Below are 18,418 nucleotides of genomic sequence, written 5' to 3' on the forward strand. Positions count from 1 at the left end.
CGCCGCACAGTTGCGGTACTCAGCTGGCATATTACCAAGCCAAAGCCATATAGCCATAGCTAAAGCCATATAGCCATAGCCTACGGTTGTAGGCCAGCGGTCAACGACCGCCAGCAGACCGACGACAAAAAGCAGCCGCAGAGTCGCCGCCGCTCGGCAGCGGCAGCTCAACCAGTTGAACGACCCACTGAACCAACTTGTCATTTGACCATGTCGCCAAGCTGCTGCCGCTGCTGCTGCTGCTGCTACCGCTGCTGCTGCTGCTGCTGCTGATGATGATGATGCTGCTGCTGCACCGCAATAGCCACCATATCCCCCAAAAGAATCCGTCCGGGGATGGCGAGGGCAGCGATGTCCTGGCTGCAATTATCGCACAACATAATGGCCGGCTAATTGCATTTCACCCATTTGTCAATGCCCGCCACCTGTGTGCCCTGTAGCATACCTCCTGGGGTAGGTCCCTTGGTCACCGGACCCTCTGTGCGGGACTTTGTGGGCTCGGGGGCTCTGTGGGCACTGCGTGCTCCCAATCCATGTCAATTACCTTGCGAAAGTAGCTGTTGCGGATATGAAGCAATAATAAAACCATAATGAGAGAAACAGCCCGAAGAAGAGGTACAGAATTTGGCAATTACTTATTATTGAGGCAGCCTCACTTGACCAGCTGCCAATTTCGCAGAGTTTCACGAGTCACTGGTTGGGGTTCCTGTTCCCGCTGCTGCAGTTTCTGCTGTTGCTGTTGCTGTTACTGATGCTGCTGCAGTTGTTGCAATTAAATTTGGCCTCAAAAAAGCCGCCACGCAGCAGCCGAGCGAGGAGAAAACCGGGAGTGGCCAGCCACAATATCCCAGTCACAATCTCCAGTTCGGGTCATCCAGCGATGAATTTCCGTTGGGGTCAGAGGCGTTCATTTCGTGCAACATTGTTGCCGAATCAAGTGCCCCAGGCTTACTGCTTTCGAAATGTATCAATTACCACCCCAGACTAGCACCTTCCCTCGCAAATATTTGCTTGAGGTCGGTCTGCCCCCTTTTTGCACTTCCTCAACCAACTTATAAATATCATAGATATCTCTTTCTAATGATTTCATGTCGCATATATTAATTGCAAGTTCTATAGACCCATAAGATACTCGATTAGAACCAGAAATGAATGCGAATAATATATTGGCCATACTTGGGGTTATATCAATTTCTGTTATTCATAGGCTGTAGAATTTAATAATAAATCTTAGCTTTAAGAGAGTTTCCTTTTTGATCGATGCCCCATGTTTTTGGCGCAAGTACGAGTTGTTGGCAGCTCTGGTGCAGTTGAAAGTCACGTGTCCGGGGTGTTTGGGGCTTCCCATTTGGGCCGAAAGTAATGCCAAGCGGACAATGGCGGTCACAATAATAGGATCGACTGGCGAGCGAGTCTGCCACAAAAGCCATATCTTATAAATATCTGGTGTGAAGATATGCATAAACGAACCCACTTTGCTGATTACGAGATCTTCGGTAATTTATGAGCAAAGCATTGCAGAGTCACCATCTTGGCCCCAGCTGTGAGCTTAGTGGTGTCATGTTTTGGGGCCCAATGCATTTGCATGCAGCCCATGAATCGCGGGAGCCGAGTCGCAATTGCATGCTGATGCGGATTAGCATGCCCAGGCCGTCTTGGCTTCGGCTCGACTTTATATAATGCCAGGCCGCGGCAGGTGCTTCCCCTAGTTCACGGCCTCGAGCCACCCTCGCATTCTATGTGGTTACAGGGTAGCAATGCAGTGCAGTGCAGTGGATCAGGCTGACAAGTGTCGCATTTGCATTGAGTTTTGTCGCCGTAATTGAATTGCCAATCGCTGACATTGTAATTGCCCGAGAGCGCAATTCATGCAAATGGAAAATGGAAATGGAAGCGTTCAAGATGAGATGTGTTAATCTTGCCCCCTGATTAGAAACCAACCCCCCACCCCATGGGTGTGCGTATTTGCCATATAGTAAGTGTGCGAGTCCGTGGAGCGTTGCACAATCAGAATGGATCGCCGCGTTTCATTGAGCTTGTCAATCGAGCTGATCGATCGATCGATCGATCGATCGTTCGATCCTGGCACTGGAACTGGCACTGGCACTGGTGGCACTGGCACTGGCATTATCCAATGCCTAGTCCAAGGCCCATTCGAAATTATCATATTATTATTATACGATCGTGCGTAATCACTGGCGCTGGATGGGATGTCTGGGCAATATCTTGGCCAGATCTCGCAGCAGCTGGGAAGCTGCAGCCCTTGCCCTTGCGGAATATACCCACAACAGCCCACAGAAGCCAACTATCCAACGCAACCTTGGGCGAGACGAAGGGTCTCGATCTGAGATCTTAACTTTAAGATCTGGTTAGCCGACTATCGGGCCGAGATCAACGAACGCTTTCAATAGGAAATTGAAATTGAAATCGAAATCTGAAAACGAAATGAATACAAGTCGCATTTTTCTTTGTCTCCATCATTGTATATTGATTTCTGTCGCCGTTCACGATGTTTTCTTTCATCTGTTTCTGCCACTAATGTATGCGATGATTAGCGGATTAGTGGGCTGGTTATGAGCGATTAAGCAGCTCGATTCGATGTGACTTGGAATTGGTCGGATTTGGATTGGAATTGGAATTGGAACTGCTTCACTTTCAGCATAGAGTGGCTGCGATTCGTTGACCCCGCGGATGCAGAACCTTGGAATTAGCATCAGACATTGCTGCTACTGCTGCTGCTGCTGGTGCTCCACATACGCTGATCCGACGTCTTTGCCTAATGCGCTGGTTCCCAGGACTAGGATTTACATACAGATACAGATCCGGATAGGTATCCGTATCCGTGCATGCGTGCAAATGCTTAGAAAAGTGCACAAAATGAATGAATAGGATTGGAGCATTTACTTTTCTTCCTTCTAAATGTTTAGTGTTTTATTAATTGTATCTCCACAACATTACTGGAATAAAATCCCATTTATTATTAAAGCACACAGAAAGATATATTTGATTGTATACTGCAGAAAGCGTAAGAGTAGCACTTTTTAGATAAACTTACTTAAAAATAGTAAGCTGGATAAGATTAGTAGAACTTTTCTCAATTCAAAGCCATTAAAGGGAAGGCGAAACCTTCTTTAATATCCCAACTGTATAAATAATTTGCAATATAGTGCAGTAATAATATTTACCAATACCAACACATGTATCTTCCGGTCAAGTCTATTACGAAAAGTAAAGATACAGATACATGTGAAGGACGCAGGTTGGCAGGTTGGCAGGTTGGCAGCTCGGCCGGCCAAGATACATGGTGCTTCCCCGGCACGCGGCCAGAAAACCCCCAACTATTTTCCACGATGACTTCATCAATGTGTTGGCTATCTGTGTTTGTGGCGTGTGTTTGTGAGCGGCACGTGCAAGCGTTTGCATTTGTTTGTTGTTAGTTGCTTGTTAGTTGTTCGTTGTGTTTTGTTTGTCGTTTGCTGTTCGCTGCTTGTGTGCGCTGGGCGGGCAGGTGTCGAAACAATGTGTGGCGCGCAGCTTAATTAGAATGTTGCCACATTGGTAGCAGCAGCGGTGGCAGCCAAGAGCCCGCCCGAATAAAGGTGTCAGAACAAGTTGAGGCGGCAATTTGTCAGCCAGCAGCAGCAGCAAGTCGCCGCTTTACATTCGAAATGCATTTTTGCATATGTACGCCAGACATACAGATGCAGTTAAAGATACAGATACAGATACGAGCAGCTCTCATTTTCAGATTTTACGAGATTTCTGATTTTACTTCAGATCCGCCAGACCAGACAGCCTGAAACTGGCTAACTTGGCTAACGTGGCTCACTGTCCACTGTTCACTACTCGCTACTCACTGGTTGGCCGGTGAGTGTGTGTCCATGTCCATGGATCCGTTCATGCGCAAGGTTTTCGGCTGCGGGCCCGATCTTTGGTTTTGGCCACCCGCCACCCCAGCGGCAGCCCACTACTGCTGCTGGTGGCACTACTGCCACCACTGCCACCTCTCGAAGCACTGGGTGCATTGACCTCAAAATGGCTCAAAAGCCATTGAACTGCTGCAGTCGCTCTTACCGCCGCTTGGCTTGACTTCACTTGGCTCTACTTGGACCCGATCAGATCGGATCGGATCGTATCGGATCTGATCGGTCAGAACAGAAGAGAACTTATTCTCATAAGAAATATGCTAATTTCTGCAATACTAGACTATATATGCCCGCATCGAATCGAATGCCAGATGCCCTGCATTAACAATGATCCTTTGATTTAGCATTTGATAAGCGATACTATGTATCTGATAAGTTTTCGCTCAACACTCTATTTATTTATATCCTGGGACTATCCTGGATCTATAATATTTATTAATATTGTATTTTAGCTGTCCGATTTTAAAGGAAGAACATTTACTGTGTATTATTTTGCTGTGGATTAGAAATAGTGAAAAAGTCAAGTCAATGATTTTACTTACTAAAGGTAAAGGATCAATGATTTTAAAATTGTTTTATATATGCAATAAATGAACAAACTTGAGCAAGGATATGGATAGCGACATATGTACCAGTCTGAGCTCAGACTTTGCCCTGGATCCGCATCCGAATCTGATTGCGAATCCGAATCCACATCCGAAGCTGTGGCCATTGAGACGGAGATTGAAATGAAAATGTGACCGAATGTAAATTCTTTTAATTTTATTGCCAGCACTTCGCCAACTGTGGCGATTCCAAGACCCGACGGAATGTAGTCACTGGAATCCACTGGCACGTTCTTTGGGTGGCTGCCGTAGTCGTAGTCGTATGTCTATAGTCGGTTGCTTGGATGGATGGGTTAAACGAACGCTGGCTTGGCCTATGAAAGATGTCAAGGTATCTGTAAAATTCGTATTCGATTTCGTACGCCAATCACATCCATTTCGTCCGTCCATCCAGCCGTCCAGCCGTCCATCCGCCCGTGCAAATAGTCGCCGCAATGCACACAAATCACTCAAATCACACAAATCACACGAATCACAGAAAACAAAGCCACTAATTGCTGAAGTCGCAGTTTTTGGGAGGCACCAGATGTGCATTACCGGCTACCCCGTAAAAATCGAGATGGGTCGGATGACCGCAGGCAGCTGACTTCACTCGGGTGTCTTCTGCCACGGATCGCCGTGACTTAACCCATTCGTCGGCGCATTCCTCACTGCTTAATTGCTGGACAATCAGTTGGCAAGCCGGCCGACTGCCGGATGCACTGCATCGAACTCGTCGACTGGTGGCCTCAAACTCCAAGCGCTGGGGTATCCAAAATGCGACCTGCGCCGCCGGTCAAATCGCTGACTCTGGGTGAAAGAGCAGACGAGGGCCTGGCCAGCTGGGCCCGCTGCGCCCACTGTTCTGCTGCTCAACCTTGGACTTTGCCACCAAATGCGAGATGCTCCATTAATGTCGCAAAACCATCGGACGCAGCACATTTGGCTAGAGGCTTTAATTACCATTCCATTCGCGGCGCGTGCCATAAAGCTTCGTCGCATAAAGTAAGAGAGTAAGAAAAAAACACACACACACACATTTATTGGATGGGTGCATAAACATTGGAATTGGGTTAAAAAATAAAGCACGCAAACTACCTTGACACATTTTCTGCACTGGAGCAGCAGATCGGGTGCTCGCTTTCGAAAATGAAATATTGGCTGTGCAAAGGGTAAACACACACACACACACACGACGCTGGGATGGCATGGATGCGCCCATGTGGAGCACACACAGAACGTAGCCGACGGCGGGGGAGGTTGCTCGGCGGTCTGATCCAACCATTCCCATTCCCAGTCGCAGTCCCAATCCGATGCCCATTCCCATTCCCACTCCCATTTCGAGAGCAGGCCACTATCAACGCGCTGTTGCAACCGTAATATTAATGCCTGACGAAACCCGTGCCTCTGTGTGCTTTCCATGATAAGAGAACGCGAATACGCCACGTGAGCTGGGTGCCATGATGAGGTGCCCCCGATTCGATTTCCAGTTCCAGTTCCACTTAAGCACAGACCGAAAATTCGTGCGCAATGCGCTGATTAGACGCATTATATCAATCTAAATGTTCCACTGTGTGGAAATGATGGAAAATGTTGGGGCTATCTCCGCGAAGACGACGATGTGGCCACCACCCAGTCTTGGATCTTCAAACGGCTATCCTTGCATGCCAGTCTCTAAGTATTGAAGTCCAGTTGGGATACCTCTTCTAAAACTATGTGGTACAAATATTAGTTAAAACCTAATAATTTAAATACTTATTGTAAGTACCTTAGCAATGTTTTTTTGAAAAGATAAATCTATTGAAGAGTAAAAGCCTTATAATTAGCTTTAAAGTGTATAATCTATGTTATGATATGCATTAGTTATTGCATAAACTCCTACATATATACAAAATGGTTATATAAAATTATTTTTTGGGCGAAATTTGGTTAGCACGAACGCTGATACCTAAATTAGGGTTTTGGTGACCCCTTTAGTCCGATCCCTACCTCTTCTGCTATCTTCGTGCCCCGTTTTTTGCATTTTTATTTATTTTTTTCCAATCCACACTTAGCCCAGCCAGTCGAAAGGGTTTAAAAATAATACCGGCCGCGTTGACAGGCAGCATCCGCTCGCCGTTGGGTTCATGTCCTTTCCCTTTGCCATAGCCATAGCCATAGGATGTTGCCCCGACAGGCCAATGATCTTGGCGTCTGTTGAACCGTCTGCCACTCAAGAACATTGTCGCTGCTGCTGTGGATGGGTTGAGGTGGATGTAGATCGGCGGATCGGTGGATCTGAGGATGTGGATGTGGATGTGGACCCATGTGTCTGGACAATGGAAAGGTTCGGCGACCGCTGCACGCAGCCAGAGCTCGCCCGTTGCCACTGGCGGGTCATTAAAATGTACAGGTAAATTTCAAGTTAATGCCACGGAAAGGCTGATCGTAGATCTTGATGCGCTGCTCCTTTGTCCACAGATCGAGCGAGGAGTCAACGGCCGGCGGATCTATTTTAGCGCATGCCATTGGCCCTGAACTTGTTTGTCCAGCCTCGCGGGCCCTTTCCACTTCCACTTCCTTTCCCACTCGCTAATCGCCATTCCTTTCCAGAAGTTGCAGTGCCGCCATGACTCAGACCGCTCTCCGTCAGCTGGAAATCCCCAGGCACAGGCATTTCTACAGAGTGCTGCCTGTATTGCCCGTATGGCCAAAATGCCTGGCCAAAAAGAACATCGATAATAAATTGACATTCTTGAAAATATGCCACGGCTAGTTTTATGTTCATATGCAAGTTTTCTCGCCGTGCAGGCGAAAACCCCCGGCATATTTTATGGGTCTGCTGTTGTTTTGCCTGTGGCTTAGGTAAACCCAAATCGAAACCAATTCAGCAGCCGCCAAATTAAGGAGTACACAAGAAAAGTGCAAATGTGGCAGAAATAGAAATGGAAAGGTAGACGGTCGATTGAATAAAATGTATGTCCGTCCGCAGACCGGCGAAGTTAGGTACTCAGGATGGGCCAACACGGCGGCTGGATACCCTTACATTAGACCTGCCATCTATGAGCTGTTCGAACTGATCCCCGATTTGCGATTCCTACGGTGCGTAGCTCGCCCATTCGTTCGGGATCTCGATCTCGATCTCGGCCAGCTTAGTCCGCCGCCGAGTGGGTGTAATGAATGTGCATACGATAAACGGGCGATTTCATTTTCAAATTTTACTTTCGCACTCTCCTTCTTCGATGCCGAAACCCGTAGCCTGCTGTATGCTATAGTGTGTGGTATATATGGTGTGGCATATGGCATATGGCACATGGGTATGGTATATGGGTATATGGTATGGTAACTGATGTTACCATTGTCTGGACGGCCTTCGGCCGCTCTTCCTCCGTTCCCGTTGCTGACGTAGACACACGTTGACAGCTCGCCGCTGCCCTGTTTGCATTTCTGTCCGAGACTCGTTTCAAATTCTAAAGAAATTCCAGTAATCGCAGAGCTCTGCTGGCGACTGGACGTCGGGATCCGAGAATCTGGGAAACCAAGAAGCTGACAAGCCGACAAGCCGACGACTACCCGAGAAACTTAGTATCCAAGAATCCGCGAACACCTCTAACAGGAGGAGACGAGGGTGAAGCGAACAAAAGTGAGAGCAGGAGGAAATCGAAAGTGATGTCGGCGGGCATCGTCGATATTGGCCACACCGGTTGGATGCCCTCGGTGCAGAGCCTGAGTGTTCTGCTGGTTCCGGGTGCGATCGTCCTGGTGATTCTCTACCTGTGCGAGCGCCAGTGCAATGACATCATGGGTGCCCCACCGCCGGGTCCCTGGGGCCTGCCCTTTCTGGGTTACCTGCCCTTCCTGGACGCCCGTGCGCCGCACAAGTCACTTCAGAAGCTGGCCAAGCGGTATGGCGGCATCTTCGAACTGAAAATGGGCAGGGTGCCGACCGTAGTCCTCTCGGATGCCGCCGTGGTGCGGGATTTCTTTCGCCGCGATGTGATGACTGGCCGTGCTCCACTCTTCCTCACCCACGGCATCATGGGTGGATTCGGTAAGCGATACCTTAAGCTTCCGGGCTTTTCCGGCTCAATGGTGGTTTCATGCCCCCCTTTATATTCTTTGCTTCACGACAGGAATCATTTGCGCCCAGGATGACATTTGGCGACATGCGCGTCGCGAGACTATCGATTGGCTGAAGGCCTTGGGCATGACCCGTCGGCCGGGGGAACTGCGCGCCCGGCTGGAGCGGCGCATAGCCCGCGGAGTCGACGAGTGCGTCCGGGTAAGTGGTTCCACTTCCACCAACTTTTCGCTGGAGTCAGCACCCAAAAATAGCACGACATTGCATACATTTTGCATTTGCCTTGGAGATTTCTTTGGCGCGAGTTTACACTGAACGTTTGGATGCGCACTTGGAATAATATGTATGGTTTCAGGATCTACGTTTATTTCATTGGAAGCCGTCAAATTTAATAATTTAGTAATCTACATAAGCTTAGTTTCGTATGGTATATAACATTTTTAGACCAATTAAATTGTCCACAGGTTTAAGATGGGTTTTACATTAAAAGATATATAGAGCACATATTCGCAAAACGCAAGCTTAGTATAATATTATATATATTTGCATTCAATTGTAACAACTTTCATCATTTTCCCCTGCAGTTTTTCGATACTGAGGCGAAGAAGAGCTGTGCGTCGGAAGTGAATCCGCTGCCGGCGCTCCACCACTCGCTGGGCAACATAATCAACGACCTGGTCTTTGGGATCACCTACAAGCGAGACGACCCTGACTGGCTGTACCTGCAGCGGCTGCAGGAGGAGGGCGTCAAGCTGATTGGCGTCTCCGGGGTGGTCAACTTTCTGCCCTGGCTGCGTCACCTGCCCGCCAACGTGCGCAACATCCGCTTCCTGCTGGAGGGCAAGGCCAAGACGCATGCCATCTACGACCGTATTGTGGAGGCATGTGGCCAGCGGCTGAAGGAGAAGCAGAAGGTGTTTAAGGAGCTCCAGGAGCAGAAGCGGCTGCAAAGGCAGCTGGAGAAGGAGCAGCGCAGGCAGTCGAAGGAGTCGGATCCAGGCCAGGAGCAGAGGGAGGCTGACGAGGATGACGAGGAGAGCGATGAGGAGGACACGTACGAGCCGGAGTGCATCCTGGAGCACTTCCTCACAGTTCGCGACACGGACTCGCAGCTCTACTGCGACGACCAGCTGCGCCATCTGCTGGCCGATCTCTTTGGAGCCGGGGTGGACACCTCACTGGCCACCCTGCGCTGGTTCCTGCTCTACTTGGCCCGCGAACAACGCTGCCAGCGGCGCCTGCATGAGCTCCTCCTGCCGCTGGGTCCGTCTCCCACTTTGGAGGAACTGGAGCCGCTGGCCTACCTAAGGGCTTGCATTTCCGAGACGATGCGCATACGCAGCGTTGTCCCGCTGGGCATTCCGCACGGATGCAAAGAGAACTTCATCGTGGGCGATTATTTCATCAAGGGCGGTTCGATGATCGTTTGCTCGGAGTGGGCCATCCACATGGACCCAGTGGCCTTCCCGGAACCGGAGGAGTTTCGTCCGGAGCGCTTCCTGACCCCCGATGGAGCCTACCAGGCGCCGCCACAGTTCATCCCATTCTCGTCCGGCTACCGCATGTGTCCCGGCGAAGAGATGGCTCGCATGATACTCACGCTCTTCACGGGTCGCATCCTCAGGCGCTTCCACGTGGAACTGCCCCCGGGCACTGAGGTGGACATGGCGGGCGAGAGCGGCATCACCCTGACCCCCACTCCGCACAGGCTGCGATTCACCAAGCTGCCGGCGGTGGAGATGCGTCATGCACCCGACGGAGCTGTGGTGCAGGACTAGGTTGCCTGAGTGCATCTTATTGTATCCGATTTTTTTTGTATCCCTAACAATAACATTCTACTTTTTAGTGAATGGTGGTCTATTTAATGCGTTTTTTTAATGGGCATAGAATTTTTTGAAGGAATTTCCATTTGCATATTTAATAAATAATTCAAATATATTCTAAATGTGAAGTTTAATTATAATAACGAATGTTAATATGAGTTTTTTAGGGTGGTTGAATGAATGAGAGTAAGAATTTCAATAATTTTAATTGACTTAACATTTCTAGAATGTTTTTTATGCTTTTAGTAAACTTTCAAAGGCGAAAATATCAATTTGTGACCTATATAAAAAAGTTATGAATTAAATATAGACCATTTCATTTTCAAGGTTTTTTCAAAAATTTTTCTTTATTTTCGAATCGTTTGCCTATTTTGATGTGTGCTTGTAAGACTAAACCACAGTTTGTTTTGTTGTTTGTTGTTTGGACATTAAGCTAGCACTAATACTACGGATAAACAAGAACGTTAGCTAACTAAACTTAATCGGCCTGCTGGCTGTAGACATAGCGGTATCCTAGCATTAGCGGTAGTAATAATATTACTTAATAACTATAAAAACATTGACATTAGCAGTATCTATAATCGAACCTAACTAGGGCGTATTAACTAGGATTTAATTACAATTAGTTGAACACAGCTTCTTGGGGGTGAAAGAATAGAATTGGTTGCAGTCCTCTGTGTGTTGGTCACAGCTTCCGGCTGCTCTGCTCCTTGTCCGGCCCGGCTCTAGCCGGGATCCGGATGTGCTCCTCCCACGGGCGGATAACTACTAACTTATCGCTAAATGGATAGCTCGCGATGGGAGGCCAGAAGTGAAATGGCCTCCCATTACCACCATTCGATTTTCTCTTGTGTTTTTTTTTTTTGCTTTCTAGCATTTGTGTAGGAACAAAACCGTGCTCTGGAGCGGACCAGATCCACATCAGTTGGCGCCAACGTTGCGCATGTGGTGCGGATCGGCGGCGGTGGGCGCCAGGGGGCGGCGCTTGAGGCAGACCTTGAACGACTCCGGCGTGATGGTGGCGCCCACGTTGCCCTTGAGACTGGGCAGCGGCTGACCCTCGGGCAGGGCGATGTCGAAGCAGTGCATGAAGGAGGCGAAGAACAGGAAGAGCTCCATCCGCGCCAGCACGTCGCCCAGGCACATCCGCCTGCCCACTCCGAAGGGTATGAAGTATTCCGGCTTGCGCACCTTGCCCTCGGTGTCGATGAATCGCGAGGGGCGGAATTCCTCGGGCTTCTCCCACAGATTGGGATCCATGTGGACGCTATTGATCAGCGGGATGACATGCGAGCCGGCCGGTATGGTGTACCCATTGAGTTCCACATCCCTGCAACGGACGAGAGGGGAGAGGCAAGAGCGGAGGAAATTGTGATTAGTTTGTGATTGGTGCATCGGCGATTATCAGCGAGCGGCAGGGGCTGGGCCCACTGCGCACTGCGACTAATCTGGTAACTGGCATCTGTGGATGCCTATGCACACAGAAAGTGGGCCACGCACTTGGGCTGCGGCGGAGCAGGGGGGCACCGGGGGATCCGGGGCACGAGCCAGCTGAATGGAGAGCCACGACAATGAATGGCAATCACCGAGATCTGGTGTGAATGAACGGACCTCGCGGCATTTGCGTAGATCTCTAAACGCCAGTGCGTAAGCACTCCATCTGCTGATTGCTCTACCAGTTGCAGCTCCAGCTCGAGATCCCCCCGCACACCCCATACCTCGTACTATCCCCAATCTCTAATCTCTAATCTCGTTGGAAGCTTACCTTGTGGGCGAGTGAGTGGTGGCCAAGGGAACGATGCTGGAACGGCGCATCGACTCCAGAATGGTGGACTCGGTAATGGGCAGGTACTGCAGATCCTCAATGGTGGGCAGGCGATGGCGACCGACAACCTGGTCCAGTTCGTCCTGGACGCGGCGCATCTCCTTGGGATTGCGCAGCATGAACACGTTGATCCACAGCAGGGTGGTCTTGATGGTTTCCATACCGGCGGAGAACAGATCAATGATCACCTGTACCAGTTGCTCCTCTGCAATGACAAGGAGAACAAAAAGAATTCATGGTCAGTGAAGTTCCAGGTGGGGGGTTGTGGTGCAGCTAGTGGAGATGTGATGGAGTGGACTTCAACTTACCGTGATTCTTGCCATCGAAGAGCTCGGCATCCGTGCCCTCGGCCTTGGCCTTCTCGATCTCGCAGAGATAGAAGTCGACCAGGTCGCGGATGTTGTTGGGATCGAAGCTGCGCTTGTGGTCATCGATCACGTCCTGGTAGAACCGCTGCATCTCGGCGCGATTCTGGGCGATCTTGTTCTTGGCCGTCGAGATGCTGGGGAAGCACTGCATGGTGGGTATGTAGTCGACCGTGTGGATCTCGCCGAACAGCCGCATGCCCTCCTCGATGAGGAAGTTGAAGCGCCGGAACTTGGGATCGTCGATGCTGAACCGGGTGCTCATCATCAGGCTGCAGATCACATTGCTGACGGCCACCGAGATGACGGGTGACATGTCCACGGGCTGGCCATCGCTGGCATGCAGGTGGCCGATGAACTCGTGCACTTCCGTCTGAAGAAGCAGGACGAAAAAGGATACGGTTGTTACTAACTGCTCCCTGCAAGCTGGTCGGGATTAGCGGGACTCACCATGATTCGCTTCTGCATCTGCTGCTTGCCGTTGCCCATGTAGGTCATCCCGAACTGGCGGAGCTTGTCGTGCAGAAAGCGGCGCTGATCCTTCCACAGCTTGCCAGTGCTGTTGATAATGCCTGCAAAGGAAGTGGAGGCGATTGAGATGCGGAACGGAACGGTAGGGAATGGTTCGGAATGATTCGGATTGGGGATTGGGAGTGCTGGTGCTCTTATCTTTATTTTTAATTTTTTATGCCGCAATCTTTACACTTAATTGAGGTAGGCTCTTGCCCTACTTCGTCAAAATGAAATACCAGAAAAGAAATCCCAGCGAAAAATGCACAAGCCACAAAAACGAAACAAAAGCCAAAAACGTGATTTTGCGGCATGAAAAAAGTGCCGCAATGCCTTATCATTGCGTTAAATGCGTACATACATACATATATGTATAAATGAGTGCAGCTGAAGCGATCGAAATCAAAATAAAATAAAAAATGCAAATAAAAATACAAATTAATTCGAAAAACGAAAATCAAAGAGAGCGGAAAGAAAATGAGCCGACAAAGAAATGCCAGTGGAATTTCTTCACTTAATAGGCGCCCTTGCTCCTCCCGACAATCTCACTACATCCCACATCGCAGGTACTAAATAAATACGTTCATATACTATATATAAATCTGGACTTGGCTCGATCAGATGGCTTGATAAGTTTTAGCTTTCGCAGCGGATTTGCGGGAAATATTTCCGAGCTAATTTACCTATGCATCATACGTACTATATGTACTACAAGTACGTAGTAAACAGAGTAGTAAACACTAATTTCACGTAAACAGGTGGCTTATCAGCCTATCGGCTAGACCCATCTCCCCCAGCTTCCTCCTTCTGCACCGCAGCACTGGTAACTAGTAACTGATAACTCACCATATCCGTTCAGCGTCTGCATGAAGGGAGTGTCCGGGCGTCCGGTGAACTCCTCGCGCCGGAAGCACTCGCGGATCATCTTGTAGTCGCTCATCACGACGGTCAGCTGGCTGCCCAGCCGCGTGGAGAAGAGCGATCCGTACTGCTTGGCCAGCTCCATGAAGCGCGTGTGCTTCTCGTTCCCCATGAACAGCAGGTAACCGATGACGGGCAGGCCCCAGGGACCCGGCGGCAGCTTGCGCAGCTCCCGGTAGTTCCTCACCAGCCACTGGAGCAGGCTGACCAGGGCCAGCAGGCCCAGGAAGACCATCAGCAGGTGCTGGGCATCGCCATCCTGCTGCACCTGCAGCTGGCGCAGCACAAACTTGATCAGGTACGAATCGGCTAGCATGGCGGTGTAGCTGTAGCTGCGCTGTTTGTGCCCAGGTGGTAGTGGTTCCTCCTCCTGCTGCTGGTGCTCTTGGTTCTCTGGCGCTTCTCTGCGCTTGCTTTAGGTGGATATCGCCTTTCTTGGGCGGATTTCCCTTTGCTGCTCGGTGGTCGCTTATTTACTGCACTGCTTGGCGGCCATTGGTGGTCACTTTTGCTTTTACTCGCTTTCGACTGGCACTTGAAAAAAAATGCAATTCAATGCTTGGCGTGGCGATGCGTTGTGGGATTCCTTTGGAATAGTGTTCAGTTTTTTTTTTTTGAACTGTGAGGCTTTTAGGATGCCGAAATTTAACCAAAAACCAAAAAAAAAAATTATCAACATATACTTTTTGATAATAAATAAACTGTTGTGCGTTTCGGCTCGCAACGTAACGTGTGAAACACAGTTGGCGGTTTTTGGTTACGGAGACGGAGACCCGGAGACGATTTCGCGTCGAGCGTTTATAGTTTTCGACTAATGGCTCGACCGTATGTCCTTGCCACTTTTATAACAACTCGAGCCCGCTTCGAGCGCGCGAGTGAGCAGAGCGCCAAACGAATGATCGACGGCGATGGGGCGCTCGGTCTCGTTGTCGTTGTGCTGGTGCTGGTCTGTCTGTCTGTGTCTCGGTCTCGGTCTCGGTATCGGTATCGTTCGGATTCGGCTTCTCGGCGGCGGCTTTAGCTTCAGCTTCAGCTTCAGCTTCACTGCTTCAATGCTTCAGTGGCTCAGTGCTTCCAGTGGCTCAGCTTTAGCTTTAGCTTCAACCTCAGCTCTTCAGCTCTGCAGCTCTGCAGCTAGCTCTTCAGCTGCTCCAAGCGCCCGACGCCGTCTGTTTGGGGGCCTCTGGTCGCTGGCTTTTGGCTCCAACGCGACGCCGGCAGAGGTCCGCTCCCCCACCTGCTGCCCTCGGCCAGCCGCCTCTTCCAACCTCTTCCAAATGAAATCTAAAGGGGCGAGGGAAGCGCCCCCCAATCCCCTCTCCCTGTTCCCCTGGCCACCAGCTCTCTAGACGAAGCAGCGCCAAGTCTCCTTCCCCCCCGTCGACGATCACTATCACTCGGTTCGATCGAGCGGGCAGCCAACATCGAACCGATCGCACGCAACATGTTCGCCGCTTGGGTTTGAGTGGAACTCGAGAAAGCGCTCAAACTCGAACAAGACGAAAAAAGAAAGAGAAAGAAAAAGATTGCTCTTCAAATTTGGGTTTTAAGAGTCTTTGTAGAATTTCTTGAGTTCGGTTAAATTTGGCTAACTGAAATTGGTATTGGAATTAGACTAGAACATTTGTCAATAAAATTGGTCATCCTGAATCCTGAATTTCTTAAATAATACTTATAAACTGTTGTTCTTAATTGTTTATATAATTATGCACTCTCTCTCTTTCCTTCAGCTTTCATTTTCTACTGGAAATTTATTGTTTTCTTTGGAAATATTCTTAAATGTGTGATAAAAACAGTAATTAAAATTAATAAAATCTTGATCAAATTTTTTGCATTGTTATCCTAGCTATAGTATTTATAAATACCCGCTGTTGTCATCTCCGTTAATTCTTTAGCTTAATTATACTGGTAAACCATGCACTTCTTTAAAAACATTTAAACTCTTGTGTACCTAACGAAATATGTGTGTATCTTTTTGAAATGTTCCATCTTCAGGTACTTTAAAAGGAGGAATATATATTTAAAAAAAGAAAAACACAACCAAAAACCATCTTAAGAACCCCAACATAATCTTATAGTAATATATAAATTCCAATTAATTTGTTTATTCTCACTTGTATTTCATGAACTCTTGTAAACAATTTTGAAACCTTTTAGGTGCGGGAACCGAGATCGACTGCGATAGGATATGGAAATTGATTCGTATCAATAGATAATGACGCGTTGAGGAGCGGCGGCTTTATAAAGCTCAACCCAGAGCCGCGAAGCGGAAGCTGTTGCACTGGAGACCTCATCCGTCCGCAAATGGCAAATGTATCTGTATCTGCAGCGCGAGCCAAGCGGAATCGAAAGACCGAAATCCGATGCAAATTTGCATTTTGGGTCAATAGCGAAGCCTTCAGCCAGTTATCGCCGATCTAGAGTGGGGGCTCGAGAGCAGCGATCGCATGTTTCCCCCCAGCTGGAGTGGCGAGGAGGGCGGGTCCGATCCGATCCGATCCGATCCTCCTCCTACTGATCCTCCTACTCCAGTGGGCCGCTCGACGGGTTTGCTGGATTTCAACAAACTGGCGCGTGTGACGTCAGCGGCCTGCAGCTCGCGTTCAAGTTCAGTATCGATATTAACAATCAACATAACGACAATAATATGAGCCATCAAATAACAACGGCGACCCATCCGAGCTCATTTTCGGCATTCGATTCCAAATTCAAATTCAAATGGATGCATCTGTAATCAATTCTGCAGAAGTTTCTGCCTCGTTTTGTATCTGTATCTTCGGTATCTTTGGTATCTTTGTCGGTCATTTGTTTGTTTTTCGGCTGATTTGGCTTTTAATATTTATCTGTTGTGCCGGTTCTTTTGGCTTAAGGACAAGGTCCGACCCTCGGATTGGCTGACGTCGAACACGGAAAATACGCACAGTCAAGAAATTTCGAAATATTCATATGCATATGAAAATGTTGTGATTGTGACTGTGACTTGTATTCCATGAACATTGTCATTGGAATCGAAAAGCAGACCCATCGCCGACCAAATGGAGCGGCATTTCCATCGACTTGTCGAAGGTCGTCCCTATGGAAAACCCTAGAAATTTCGTTGCCTTTGGCCCAGTTCTTCGCCAATCTGGGAATCGCCCAAGTTGGAGCTACGATCCGGTTGCTTTTCAGAAACAATTAACAGATATTTATGCAAATTGGAGCATTGGCTGGAGCAATTTATACACTGTCCAGCGGCCAATGAACCAATTTGCATCTGTTCGATTCGGCTTAATCGCCATTAGAATACCGCGAGTGCAGATGCCCCGGGACTTTGGGATCTGCTCATCCAATCCAAGATGGCACGCGCCAAAGTGCTGATTTGGGGTAGACATCCCGATTCCGCATGCAAAATGCCAAATGTTAAGATGCAAATACCAAGGCCAACCGAATGAGCCAGGCGTCATCATACTGTACAGTAGAGCCCGTGTCCCGCACGGCAGGTACAGAGCGAGTTGGGATTATTGGGATACAGATACAGTAAGTGGTCATTAACCCCGAGATCGAGACACCAGCTGCAGCTGGCTCAGGACACTCAGGTTTCCTACGAAACGACACAAAAGATACAGCGAGAGACTGCGGGTCAATGACTCGCGGAGATCAGGACCTGTCGTTCCGTCTCGTCCACTGCCAGTTAGTCAGGATCAACGAAGCAGGGAAATGAAAAACGTGAACAGGAAAACTGTTTCACTCATCGCTCTCCCCCTTTTCCATTCCCTTTCCCTTTTGTACCTTTCCTTGGGTGGCCTTGAGTGCGGTCAGTGTGCGCAGAAGTTTCCAGGAACTGCTGCCAAAAGGCTAATGACTGCTAGTCGCGATGCGAGCCAGAACCGGCCACTGGCCACTGATCACTGATCACTGGCCACTGACCACTGGCCACTGAGCACGCTACTCCCAATGAATGAGCCCTACTCTGGGCGTACAGTCACGAAGGGCCTTCAAGGATGCCGCCGGCTGGATGACTCACTTGGAAGGCATGCATCGGATATCAGATGAGGAAATCTCCAGACGGCCGAAGGCATCACAGGAATGTGCTAGCTGCTCGTGGGCTAGTGCACTTTGCATGCTGCTTCCGCTCGGGATCGCTTCCAGGAATCGCTGGTGACTCCCCACTCGGCCAAGTCCATGTGTGTGTGTTAGATCACCAATTGTGGACCGATCCATCGATCGATCGTCGCGACTGCGACATCCGATTTGATAACGTGTTTTCGCCACTCGCATATCTCTCGGTGCGATGTATGCACACCATAGGGCATATAGTATACATATGTGGTATAGTATAGTATTCTATATATGTAGGTAGTATTGCAAGTAACGTGATTTCGATGTCGCACTTCGCATATGTGGATGTGGAAACATTGAATTAAT

At 49.0% G+C, this 18,418-nt stretch overlaps 2 protein-coding genes and 1 long non-coding RNA gene across 3 annotated transcripts; 2 read left to right on the plus strand and 1 right to left on the minus strand.

Moving 5' to 3' along the window:
- The first annotated feature begins 6,742 nt into the window (after positions 1-6,742).
- On the plus strand, positions 6,743-7,253 carry LOC117147986. The gene is made up of 2 exons (XR_004459883.1): positions 6,743-6,902; positions 6,971-7,253. It is a non-coding gene; the product is annotated as an uncharacterized LOC117147986 (long non-coding RNA).
- Positions 7,254-7,905: 652 nt separating this feature from the next.
- Positions 7,906-10,430, plus strand: LOC117147391 (cytochrome P450 306a1). The gene is made up of 3 exons (XM_033314260.1): positions 7,906-8,540; positions 8,623-8,771; positions 9,155-10,430. The coding sequence occupies exons 1-3, from the start codon at positions 8,159-8,161 to the stop codon at positions 10,346-10,348; spliced, it is 1,725 nt and encodes a 574-aa protein (XP_033170151.1). The 5' UTR covers positions 7,906-8,158; the 3' UTR covers positions 10,349-10,430.
- Positions 10,431-10,712: 282 nt separating this feature from the next.
- Positions 10,713-14,852, minus strand: LOC117147392 (cytochrome P450 18a1). Its single transcript, XM_033314261.1, has 5 exons — positions 13,940-14,852; positions 13,034-13,155; positions 12,527-12,956; positions 12,159-12,423; positions 10,713-11,723 (listed from the first exon to the last, which is right to left on the minus strand). The coding sequence occupies exons 1-5, from the start codon at positions 14,328-14,330 to the stop codon at positions 11,315-11,317; spliced, it is 1,617 nt and encodes a 538-aa protein (XP_033170152.1). The 5' UTR covers positions 14,331-14,852; the 3' UTR covers positions 10,713-11,314.
- Between the last annotated feature and the right edge of the window lie 3,566 nt (positions 14,853-18,418).

Source organism: Drosophila mauritiana, chromosome X (assembly GCF_004382145.1).
Source record: "Drosophila mauritiana strain mau12 chromosome X, ASM438214v1, whole genome shotgun sequence".
NCBI classification, from domain to species: domain Eukaryota; kingdom Metazoa; phylum Arthropoda; class Insecta; order Diptera; family Drosophilidae; genus Drosophila; species Drosophila mauritiana.